The following is a 12,944-nucleotide window of genomic DNA, read 5'->3' as shown; positions in this document are numbered from 1 at the left end:
CACACACAGCCACACACACACACGCACACACAGCCACACACACACACACAGGCACACACACACACCGCAGCCCTGAAGATGAATCTCTCTCTCAGCACTCTTCCTTAATGCTGCTCTGATAGTTCTCTTGCCTGGGTTCTGCTCTCCTCTGTTTGCTACGTGTGGCTGCAGGGCCAGTGGAGAGCAGGTGAGGGAGCAGGAGAGATGGACACAGCCCAGAATATATGACTGGCCATTAAGAGTATATATGAGGCGCGCTGGGAAAGGCGCACTGATGAAGAGTCCGATCGGACGCAGGGAGAGAGGAGCGCAGTGCAGCGGAGGCCTGACTGTAGGCATAGAGAGGTGTGGAGAGAGGGAGCGAGCACACCTTCTGGAAGAGAGGTGTGGAGAGAGGGAATGAGCATGCGTTCATAGAGAGGTGTGGAGAGAGGGAACGAGCACGTGTTCTGGGAGAGGTGTGGAGAGAGGGTACGAGCACGCGTTCATCGAGAGGTGTGGAGAGAGGGAACGAGCACGCGTTCTGGGAGAGGTGTGGAGAGAGAGAATGAGCACACCTTCTGGGAGAGAGGTGTGGAGAGAGGGAGCGAGCACCCCTTCTGGGAGAGAGGTGTGGAGAGAGGGAATGAGCACACCTTCTGGGAGAGAGGTGTGGAGAGAGGGAATGAGCACACCTTCTGGGAGAGAGGTGTGGAGAGAGGGAGCGAGCACACCTTCTGGAAGAGAGGTGTGGAGAGGGAGCGAGCACACCTTCTGGAAGAGAGGTGTGGAGAGAGGGAGCGAGCACACCTGGAAGAGAGGTGTGGAGAGAGGGAGCGAGCACACCTTCTGGAAGAGAGGTGTGGAGAGAGGGAATGAGCACACCTTCTGGAAGAGAGGTGTGGAGAGAGGGAGCGAGCACACCTGGGAGAGAGGTGTGGGAGAGAGGGTACGAGCACACCTTCTGGGAGAGAGGTGTGGAGAGAGGGAATGAGCATGCGTTCATAGAGAGGTGTGGAGAGAGGGAACGAGCACACCTTCTGGGAGAGAGGTGTGGAGAGAGGGAATGAGCATGCGTTCATAGAGAGGTGTGGAGAGAGGGAACGAGCACGCGTTCATAGAGAGGTGTGGAGAGAGGGAACAAGCACGCGTTCATAGAGAGGTGTGGAGAGAGGGAAGGACTGCGCTCCTCCGCAGGAATGAGGCTCTCCGGACGGTCTGAATAATTGAATCTGGCGTAGCATCGCTGCCAGGCTCCGCTGATTTATTCATGTATATTTCAGGAAGTTGTAATCTTTTCATAGCTCGTCTGCCTTCCTTTGGTGCCGGAGATGAAGGGTGACAGAATCGGGCCTGAGACTGCAGCCCCGTTATTAATACTGCGGAGCCCAGGCGAAACGGCCCTATTCAAGTGTCCACTGCACGACGGCTGCACTTCTCCCCCGCGCCCCAACGTCCTCTCGTTTCTTAATCCTCCTTCCTCCAAATTACGCGCCGACAAAGTTATTATTACGTTGCTTTGGAAGGCGCTGCTGCCGGTCCGCCCACTCCAGCCCTCTGAACGCTGGCGCTTTTTTCCCCGTCGTCTCTGAAATGGATGAATCCGCCGCGCCTGGGAAGGCGAAGAGGCTAGGGATGACGTCTGGCAGTCACAGGCGTTTTCGATATTTCGGGCGCTTTTGTTGTTTTTCTTCTTTTCCGTCTCTCATCTTTCCGTTTTCTAACAGATTCTTCGCCGTTTCCCTGCTCTGTGTGGGAGTTCTTAGCTGATTTTTTTGCGCGTGCGCGTCAGTAAATAAGTTCACGCCGCTTTAAGACGGGTCAGAGCCTTTCTCAGCTCGCTGTTCAGCGAGGAGGAGGCGGATTGATGGGGCCTTTATACACAGAAATGAGAAAATGGAGGGCTCCCTGCTCCCTGCTCTCTGGCTCTGCTGTCTGCACATTGTGCCAGATCAAATCACGCCTGCCTTCATTTCCTTCCTCCCGGATAACCCGCTTTGAAAGGGAGAATGCAGATTCTGCTTCTTTAATAATTCTGACGCCAGTAGCACTCCATTTCTGTAGAAAATACATACAAGTTTTCACAAGGTGATTAATTTATTAAAAATGCAAAGAAGGGTGACCATTATGCAGCTGTTTGAACAGGAAACTGGGTCGGATGTAACACTTAATTTCATGACATCATAGTTAGCTGTGACCGGAGAAATGATCCCCATGGAAACAGAGAGGGCTTGTCCACTTATACTGCTGTCAAGATCTTCCTCGCATTCCGAGGAACACTTTCAGCACCATGGACAGCTCTGGCCTCATCTGCCCTCATGCAGGCTTGTGATTGGCTGGGGATGATCCCAGCTGCTGCTCCTCGAAGCTTGTGATTGGCTGGGAATGAGCCCAGCTGGTGATCCTCGCAGGTGCCAGAACTCTATATAAAGGCATGGCTTCTGAAACTTTGACACTTCCTGTTTCTTAATGGTCTGATTCACTGCAACGCTCACGACTCATTTTAATGAGAACATTTTCTTCACGACTTGAGTGCGGGCGTAGGGATTTAATTTCTCCTTTTTTTACCATTGTCCCTGCTTTGTTTTTGCACCAGACTCTTTATCAAATTCTCTTCTTTCCATGTTTTCATTGTTTGACTGCTAGACTCGAGAGGCGCTAAACAATAATTATGTACTGCGCCACTGTATGGAATACATATTTTTCCTCTATAATCAAATAACAGAGCTGAAATTGTCCTGTTGTGAGTTATGAATCAATAACCAAAAAGACTTTGCGCTGGGAAAAAAAAAAATTCTGAACAAGTATTTCTTAGAGCAATATTTTACACAGAGATGAACACCCTAATTTCTAAATCTAAAGTTCTGCAATTTACAGATAATCCAAACTGCCGCTGAAACTAGAAATGGAAAAATGCTGCATTCATCGAAGTCATTGGAGTCTTTACATCTGTACCCATCCATTAGGCCGCTGCGCTTTGTCATGTCATTTGTATCTATTTTGTTGCCAAGCATCTGCATCACAACAGGGTAGGAAAAGGTGCTGACAAAGCACCATCTTTTACATCAAAATAGCATTATTTCAATTTAATTTGAATTGTATTTACATATTTACAGCTGATACCCATTCCCTTGCAATGCTTAGAGATGCATAAAGCATGAATTTATTCAGTTTGGACATCTCCTGCTACCTCCAGTCTATGAATATATTAATCTGTATGGTATTCAATATACGAAGGTTTTCAACCTTGTAGTAGAGCGTAAGTTAGCCGACTCGTATACAGTTCGCTACCGCTAAGGCTAGTCGTAAGCCACAGTTACCGCAACGTCTGTCTCACTCTGTGAAACCTGTCAGAAAGAAAGTTACAGATGCTCCTGTGTTACGAGCTACTTCAGGCACACACGTATAGATGACACACAGGGCTCTGGTGTTTATTCTCAAGCGTAATACTAGATCAGCATTACTTTGTGTAGCTGTTGACTGTTTGGTGGAAATGGAGGATCAGATGTATTTAACCCAGCAGCTTAACCCCAGTGAGACCCAGGAACAGGGGAGCGCAGATAAAGTGTCTTCCCAGCAGTGCTCTCACACTGATAGCACCAGGCTGCTGTGCTGTATAACGAGTGGAGATTTATAGCGTTATATCCAGTCTTTGTTTGAGAGCCGTTCTCCGTTTGTGTTTTAGGTGGCAGATCTAACTCTGATTTATTAATCTGCTTCCGCCTCCTTCCTCCCCACCCTCCCCTTCCCTCTCTCTCTCTCTCTATATATGCACACCCAGGAATGAGCGTTGTATATAATATACAAAAAAAAAATATGCAATGGATATTCAGTGCTGCACTGTGCCTGGTCTCCTGTGCACTAAGCCCAGGTCAGTTTCATGAACCCCAAAAACAAGTGGCGTTTTCTGTTCTGTGAGCAATGCCGTTCTGCTATAGTAGCAACAGCTATTTACAGCGTTGCTTTCTGTGCTGTTAATTGAGCAGTCCGTGCGTGAATGGGGCTATGTGCATTGCGTACGCTGGATTGATTGAACGGCAAAATTACATTGTAGGCCTAAATTGTGAAAGGGAAATCTGGTTAGCGAAAGGTACTTAATATGCAAAACACAGGCTGTACGAAATAAGAGTGGCAGAGAGTGAACCCTGCAGTCTGAGTAAAGCAAATCAAATGTATTAGCATTTTACAAACGGAGCGTTTTACAAACATTTTACAAACTCAGTTCGCCTCACACGGTGGACCCTGGACTCAGCCTCCCAGGAGGGCCAGCCTCGGGCGCCAGTGGCAAGGAGAACTTGTGGGACAGTTAGGGGGGGGGGGGGGGGCGGTCTGCATAATGACCAATGCAGGCAAAATACGATGTTAATGCGATAAATAAAACATAACATGCACACAGTATATATTCCCAATCACCATAACTTAATATGAGAGAGCCTGGAAATCAGCCAGCATGTTACGCAGGTGTCCCCAGAGACGGCGTTTGGGAAACATTGCTATGTGGGGCTGATTGTGTCTCATTCCCACCTGCAGCCCTGCGGAGGCAGGTGTGGCATTAACAGGCAGCACGGCGGTGAAACCCATCCCGTGCACCCGGCCTGTAAGGAGCTCTGAGGAGTCCGGGTTTCAATTCCGCTGCAGGCTCCTGGCTTACTGTAAGCCCGGGATTAGTGCTCCTATCTCCAGTGCCATGCACAGAGGAGCCCCTGCAATCCACTTACGGCTGGAGCACACTTCCTCGACCCAGGTGCGAGAGTGAGGTCCATTACTGCAGTGCCTGTTTGTGCGCCCGTTTGGATTTAGTCGTTTTTTTTCCCCCGTCCTCCATTTAAACATGAGGCCTCACATCCCCCCCGCCGCCAGTGAGGGTACATACAGAGTGTGTCATGCAGAGGGGCGGTACTCATGCCATATGCACTGAGATGGGGCAGTGACTGTTTACAGCCTTTCTGAGAACGCCCTGGCTCGGCTCAGCAATCAGTCCTGGCACTGGGGATTGTGTGCTGAAAGATGGAATAGAGTGCACATCATACATGGTGCTGTTGAACAGCTGAATTGCGCTCTTAACCCTTTGAAGAGTCTTTTTATTTTTTTTTATTTTTTTTTAAGTCAGGGTTCTAGAACTCCATTGTTTTCAGTCACCAGTAGTGATTGTGACATCAGCATTAGAATATTCAGTTGTGAGAGCATTCTAATTGCATTGCATTACTTGCATTGTACTCATCATATTGTTGCTGCATCTTACTGTGCTGTGCTGAATGCGCTTTCTAAAACATTTTGGAGGGAAAAAGCGAGCATAACTGCAAAATACGGCCACAAAGGATGGTTATTGTGTTGGCCGTGAACGGAGCTAATGGGGTGTGCTTTGTCAGTAACCTGTGCTCTGCGTGTGGTGCTTGCATCGCTAAATGAGTTCATCAGCTCGTGTGAGCTGAGCCTGTTCCACGGTTGTGCACTTCTGTGGGTTTTGGTTTTTGTTTCAGAATCTCGTTGACAGCCGTGTCCCATTTCTCTCCCAGACGTACGTTTGAAAAGCGGTTTTCTCCTGCCTCCGAGGTGATGAGCTTGACTATGAAAGGAGCTCAGACAGAGTTCGCTGTCAGTCTTGCAGCAGGAGTTCAGAAGCTCTGGAGAACGCGGCGGGCTGTAATATCAACGCCGTGCGGGTTGTGACAGGGTTTCCTAATTCTCTGTGCCACGGGACCTAAACCCTGCATTCTTTTTTGTTTAAAAAAAGAGGCAGAAACACAGGATACCTGTCAGCTGTCTTCGCCCTGGGCAGTGGCAAACGTGTGCGCTGAGCATAACGTCTCCCGTCTGGTGCGAAGCCTCTCTTCTCCGTCTCACGCAGAGAGAGTGATTAAGCAGGTCCTAAAATTCAGAAATGGCATTGCATTACTCACCAGGGGTCAGCAGGGATCAGACAACAGCTTTGTTTGAACATGTTCTCCAGCTAAAAACCCCTTTGAACAGCTTTTTTTTTTTCATGCTTTTTCAAAAGTCTGTGTTCTAGAACCTTCAATTAGCAGTTGTGATTGTTACATCAGCATTAGAATGTTCTTAGCCGAACATTCTAATCACGTATTTGTGACATCACACCTCAGAGGGCTACGGGAATGGGCACAGAAGAGAATGGCTAAAATCTGACCATATAAAAAAAAAAGAAAGATACTCTCTTTAACCAGACTCCATTCAGTTACTCGCCTCAATTCATGGATCTGTGAATCAATGAAGTGCGGTACGGAGAAGTACCACCCGGGAGGCTGAATCTAACGGCCGCACGCTCACACAGGGATGTGTCGGCGTGGGGTATCTCTGGCACGTTGCGCAGTGTGTGAGTGCACAGTGTGGTAACCCGTGCCTGCGTTTCCCCCCCCAGGCTGCCGCGGGATGCTGTGTGGCTTCGGGGCGGTGTGTGAGCGGGACCCCAGCGACCCCTCCAGGGGCATGTGTGTGTGTAAGAAGATGGTGTGTCCGTCGATGGTGGCCCCCGTGTGCGGCTCCGACTCCTCCACCTACTCCAACGAGTGTGAGCTGGAGAGAGCCCAGTGCAGCACGCAGAGACGCCTGAGAGTGCTGCGCAAGGGGCCCTGCGGTGAGTACTCCCAGCATGCACCACTGCTGCTGTGCCGCACACACACACGCTAGTACACACACACACACACACACACACGCACACACACACAGACACGTGCACGCTCGTACACACATTCTCACACACACACACACACACACACACACACACACACACACGTGCACGCTCATACATATTCACACACACAGGCACGCGCTTGTACACACACATACACACACACACACACACACACACACATGCTCGTGCACACACATACACACATACATGCTTGTGCACACATATGTACACACATACACACACATACACACACATGCACATGCTCGTGAACACACATATACACACACACACACCCACACATGCTTGTGCACACATATGCACACACACATGCTTGTGAACACACATATACACATACACATGCACAAGTGCACACACACACGCTTATGCCCACACACATGCACAAGCTCATGCACACACATACACACATGAACATGCGCGTATACATTCATACACGTATACAAACACTCACAACACACATTCAGGTATACAATGCTTAATACTATTTTCTCTTTTTACTTTTGAAAGAGACCACACTGTGCCCCGTACCTTACTCCATGCCTCTGTGCACTTATCACAGTGGTTGCTGGCTGTTGGCCTGGACGTGCCTCTTAACTGAGGCTGTGATTGTGGACCTACGCCAGAGAGAGAGCTGTGATTATGAGCACTCCAATACCGACCCACGTGCGCACTCCTGAAACTCTCAAAAAGCTCCTCGTCTTCCACTTCTGTCCCACGGCGACGTTGCCACGGAGCTGGTGTCCTCTCCCGAGGCCCTCTCGCCACTTCCTGAAAGAAACGCGCCGGGAACGGCGAGCTTTCATTGGCCGAGCCGCTCGTCGGCTCCGGAGACACTGAACGGCCTGCTAAACACAGATCAAAGGCCGGCGTGTCAGCAGCTTACACGCCTGGGACGAGGCGGATCTGTGGTGCGTCTCTGAGTAGACGAGCTCGTCTGGCACGCCGGCGTTCATTAGGTCAGGCTGTGAGGAAATGAACGTTATCAAGAGCGCGCGTGCTGTGTGCTCCAGGCTTAGGGAGTCTGTTTGACTGGCGCACACAAGACGCGTAGAGGCACGGCCGGCTGGAAGGGCCTCTCCGTTTTTACATAATTGAGCCCGGGAAGTGTCACGGGTCAGAGTTATCTCGGTTTGCTCAGAGCGCTCCGCTCAGATAATGGGGAGATAATGCCTGAATTAAAAGGGCCGTTTGTTTGAAGCGCTCCGGCGGCTCTGGATGGCCGAGGCGGTTAATAGACGGACGGGCTGGAGGAGCGGAGCGGCGCCGGCCAGGTTTCGCTGGAGCGCCGCGCGGCTCCCCGGTTTAAACGCGTCGGGGCGGCGAGCGCTCGGCTGATGTCGAACTCGGGGCGGAGCGAGCCGGCGTTCCCGGCGTTCCTGGCGTTCCCGCGTTCCGAAGCTCCTTCCGAACGGAACGCCGCGGCCATCGCGCGGCTGGGCGTGACCCCGGCTCTCTCGGCCCGGCGAGAAATCGATGGCGGGATTGATCATGGGGAGACGGTCACGCGTCCGCGGCAACCGCTAACGACCCTTTTCATCTCCGCGCAGCCTACCTGAGGCCGGCACACCTGCGCGGAACGGTGAGATTCCCCGGCGGTTAATATCTGGACGGCATTAAAGGAAGACTTCTGAGCTCTGTGACTCTGCTGCTGACGGGAGAATGTCTGCTTTTTTCCCCCCGTTTCCTCGCTAGATTGGCGAAGGCAGAGCAATTTACAGCCGAGGCTTTGAAGCTGCCTCCGCGTCTCTCTGTGCCTTTAACTGGGGCAGCGCGCTTCTTTCTCCACTTAAACCCAGACACACACCGCACCGCCACATTTGCAAGGAAGAAACGGGTGTGAAAAGGCTGGTTTTCTACCAATTGTCATGACAACAGAAGTGCGGTATACAAAGTCCGATTCTCACAGAGCCTACTTTCTGCCTTTTTGAATGATATCAACGACAGATGCAGGTGTATGTGTTGCACTGCACTGATGTATACTAGGTCACATTGTGTTTGTTTTTGTGATTGATTTGTCTGTTTTTCTTGCGCTGTATGGGTGGGTGAGGGGTGTGGGTAGATTGTTGTTGTTCTGTCTATACACTCAGAGCTACCAATTCTATGCCTGTCTGCCTGCCTGCCTGCCTGTCTGTCTGTCTGTCTGTCTGTCTGTCGGCCTGTCTGTCTGTCTGTCTGTCTGTCTGTCGGCCTGTCTGCCTGCCTGCCTGCCTGCCTGTCTGTCTATCTGTCTGTCTGTCTGTCTGCCTGTCATCCTGCCTGTCTGTCTGCTGTAGTAAGGGACCCATTCAGGGACTCATAACCATCCTCATCACACATCGTGAGGTCAGCAGCGTCTCTGATTCACCTTGTTTTCCGCACGGATGGCGCGCTCCTCCCGGCTCCCTCTCTCTCTGGCGCGTCCGCCCTCCTTCCCCGTAATCACAGACCGCACTTCCCGCGCCGCGCTGTTCCGCCTCCTGGCCTGTCAGATTAATGCACTGCGATAGCGGGCTCGTGAGCGCGGCAGCGGGGACCGCTTTGGGTGACGGACGCGGAACGCTTCTGACCCGCCCGGGTGCGGCGTGTGCGCTGTCAAAATAAAACGGTCTGTTCCGAGCGTGTGTGCGGAGGGGAGGGGCCGCCAGACGCCAGTGACCGGGCACGGCTCTCAGAACGCATTATTTCCTCAACTGCGTAGCTGATATTTATTCACATGTACATGGAATGGGGTTTCGCAGCTGGGATGAGTATAATTGCAGTTAAGTACCTTGTTCAAGGGCACAACAACGGTAGCCAACCTAGGAGCCTGCAGGGGGCTGGCAGAAGGGTTTAGACCTTCGTGAGTAGAGTCAGGTATCTTAGCGCTGGGCTAAAACAAAAACCTGCACCTACCCAGGCCCTTTTTGGGTAATATTGGGGCCCCTGCACCCCCAGGGGAGAGAACGGTCCATTTCAGGATGCACACTTCCCCATCCCCTGCTGAATGAGGATCACAGTATGCATGGGTACATTTTTCTCCCAATGCTCTGGGCCTGAATCACATCGACATTTTTGAGAGATGGATGGTCGACGTTAGCCCAATACAAACAGGTTTATGTTGCTAATGATTTGTGGGGGAGATTTTGACAGGCGGCGTGGGGGGAGGAGCCGTAATACTGCCGTTTGCATGAGCCGGCCTCTGGGCAGAGTGCCGCGTCTCCACGGGGAACGTGGAGCGAAAGCTCAATGGTTCCGCCCTGCGGCCGATTCCTCCCGCTGATGAGTCATTACTCAGCCAGCGGTCAGGTGACGCGGTCAGGTGACGCGGTCAGGTGACGAGGCGCCATCCTCCGTACAGGTGTGTCCCTTCCACTGTGCTCACCCTGCGTCCCTCAGCAGAGCCGTCTCCTTCCCCCTCCTGCCCTGTCTGCCGGAGTCTTCCTCCCCGTCTTCCTCTGTTGCGGGCTGATTATTTATCCCACCCTCCATCCGTCCATCCATCCATCCCTGACATGCCCCAAGGAGAACCAGTATAAAAACAGAGATGTAATCACATAATCCTGCCTCAAAGGACCATGGGAAATGTTAGGGAGAGGGGAGGGTGAATAAATACGCCATTCACCCCACCCTCTCCCCCATCTCGTACCCCTCAAAACCAGGCTTCCGCGCGCCGATGACAATACAGCTTGTGAGTGCAGTCTGGGCCTTACTCTCCATACAGCAGTGCTACTGTATACTAAGCACATCCTGCCCCTCTCTCCTCACCCGGGCCCTGTCACCCTGACTGTTCGGCAGAGATAACACAGATTAGAGCGCTGTCCTGTCCATTCAGAAAGACCGCCGCATTCCCCCGCTCTGCCTGACGCCATACAGAAACTGCTCTCTTACGACGCCTCGCTTATGCATTTATGCAGCTTATTGCTTGAATAATGCATTGTTATTGCCGTTTCGTCCCCTACACTTCCCAGTACAATGATGAAAAATAGCCACGTACGCTATGGGGAGACAGTCGGCCATTTTGTATTTGGCCGTGATGGACGTATAGGCGGTGTGGAGACCGGGAAGGGCATTGAGGTGGCACAACTTGCTGATGCACAAAAACCGCAAATAAAAACTTTTAAAAATGAGGGAAAAAAAAAAAGGAATATATTGTTGCCGTAATATAAAGCTGGTGATAGCCACCATGAACGGCCAGGGGGGTGCTGGGTATAGCTGTGTAAACAGAAGGGACCCTGGTTTGGGACAAGAGGACAGGGGGTAGAAGGAGCAAGCAGCGGCTTAGTCATTTCCCTCTCTTTCACTCTCAGGTGCATTGGAGCGGTGTCGTGCAGGCACAGGAGCAGGCTGGGCTGTGGAGCAGGGGCTGAGTTCAGTACACGGCCGTTTCGTACATGAATTACACACATGGAACATGGCCACTGTCGCCTCCATTTAATGCTCACTAAGGCGTTTCTTTTTGTGCCAGTTCTCAGACCCACTGAAGCTCCAGATTAAAAACCCCCTCCTTTACCCACTCCTGCCTCCTCGCCCCTCCTGTCACGCCTCCTTCTCCTCCCCTCTACCTGCCTCGTCTCCCAGCACTTTTCCGTAATCGCCCATTTTCCATGAGGCGTTACAGCATGTTCCTCCTCCTGTCTTTCAGGGTAATGCCGTGCATTAGCAGGCTTACTGTAGGTGACAAAGCCAGGCACAGCTTTTTGGTGATGGGTACATAATGACTCTGACCCTCTGTGATGCCGCTAGTCCACCCTGCTGATAAAACAGTTTCTCCTAGTGTGGAAGGTCCTTTTTTTCTTACCTTTAGTTTACCAGGAAAGTCCCATTGAGATTTACATCTCTTTTACAAAGGAGTCCTGGCCAAATGGCTTAAAGTAGAACAAATAAAAACAGATTGTGCTTTAGACACAGCAAGACACAGAACAATTTAGGCTGTAAAACAAGTGCATACAGTGTCCATTGTCTTGCCGATAAGCAGTTTCACATTTTCTGAAGGTATCAGTAAATTAAGCTGGATTTTTTCTTGTAGCTTCTTCCAACCTGACTGTCTCTGTCAAGGATTTAATTTCATCTTTGGTGGGTCAACCAACTATTGTGTTTGGGGGAGGAGTGGGGGGCTAACAGTACCCTTTTGATGTTTTCCCAAAGTTAGGGGGGACATCTGACTCTCACCTCCCCCAGAATGTATGTCCATGGTCTCTGTACCACTGGATCACTCTGCAGAGGGATGCAGTCAGAGATATGGTCTTCATATATCTTGTATATGTGTATAGAGGATTCCCTGTGGAGTTCAGCTCCCCTCTGTCTCCTTCAGGTTATGATTTGTTTGTCCATGGGCTTATTGTGTTTTTTCTGTCTCCCTACCCTCCTCTCAGTCGAGCAAAATATTTTCATGAGGAAGTTGCTTATCATCAAACCCTGCTGAAATATTAAATCCCCGTCTCGTTGAAGAGACGGCTCCATTCCTAGAGGGTAACCGGTCTGCAGATGTGTGTGTCTGTGTGCGACTGTGGACATTTAAGAGATACAGAAAGGCGTAAAACTGTTAGCTACTACACTTCCCTGATAGAAATACAGTCTAATCCCGTTTGAGTCATATTTCAAAGCTTCCTCGGGCGACTTCTCAGGGTAATGCGCATACAGTACAACCCACGCAAACCGCAGCTCTCCCAGAAGAAAAGTTAGCTGCAGTCAACTTCACAACGTTCTAAGAGTGCTTTTTCAATCCCTTTAAAAAAGAGGAAATATAAAAAATGAAAATAAAAACAATGAGCTATTGAGCTATTAGCAATTTAACTTGGATATTAATTGGATTTCCAGTGGCATTGGAACTGAGCTGAGATAGCCACGAAATGGCAAAAAGTACTGTATAAGTACTGTATATATTTGTTCAGTAGTAAGTTGGAAAAACGGGTCTGAGATGGCTTCATCCTCATCATCATCTTCATCATCATGTGGCAGTAATATAGTGGTACTCTCGCAGTAGCAGTAGTACTGGCAGCCATAATTTGACTTTAGTTTTTCGCTATTTCCGTAGACCCCTCTGCCTTATCAGGGTAGCGCAGCTAGAAGCACATTCATTAATTTGCTTGTGTGCGGGTGTTCCATTTGCATGTCCTGTGCGTTTGGCTCCCTCATCGATCTCTTATCTGTTACAGCTAATGGTGGATAAAATGGTGTTTAACCACCCTGTTATTCTTCAGGCCGTAAGCGGCAGAGTTCTTTGCAGTGCCTCTGCAGTACTGTACTCACATCTAAACTTCAACACGCAGTTGTCTTCATGAGCCTGAGGATATTAGCTGTATCCATCAGCCTTTAGGCTGCTGTTCAGCCTGGCAGCTCT

The 12,944-nt window shown here is 50.4% G+C and overlaps 1 protein-coding gene across 1 annotated transcript in view; it reads left to right on the top strand.

Moving 5' to 3' along the window:
* LOC133139542 (agrin-like) overlaps nucleotides 1–12,944 on the top strand; it is a 235,115-nt gene that overhangs the window by 130,506 nt on the left and 91,665 nt on the right. The window contains exon 5 of the mRNA XM_061259113.1: nucleotides 6,356–6,571. Coding sequence (XP_061115097.1) covers nucleotides 6,356–6,571 — 216 coding nt within the window. The remainder of the gene's footprint in view (nucleotides 1–6,355; nucleotides 6,572–12,944) is intronic.

This window comes from Conger conger, chromosome 10, assembly GCF_963514075.1.
Source record: "Conger conger chromosome 10, fConCon1.1, whole genome shotgun sequence".
NCBI classification, from domain to species: Eukaryota; Metazoa; Chordata; class Actinopteri; order Anguilliformes; family Congridae; genus Conger; species Conger conger.
This window is presented reverse-complemented; position numbering and strand designations above follow the sequence as displayed.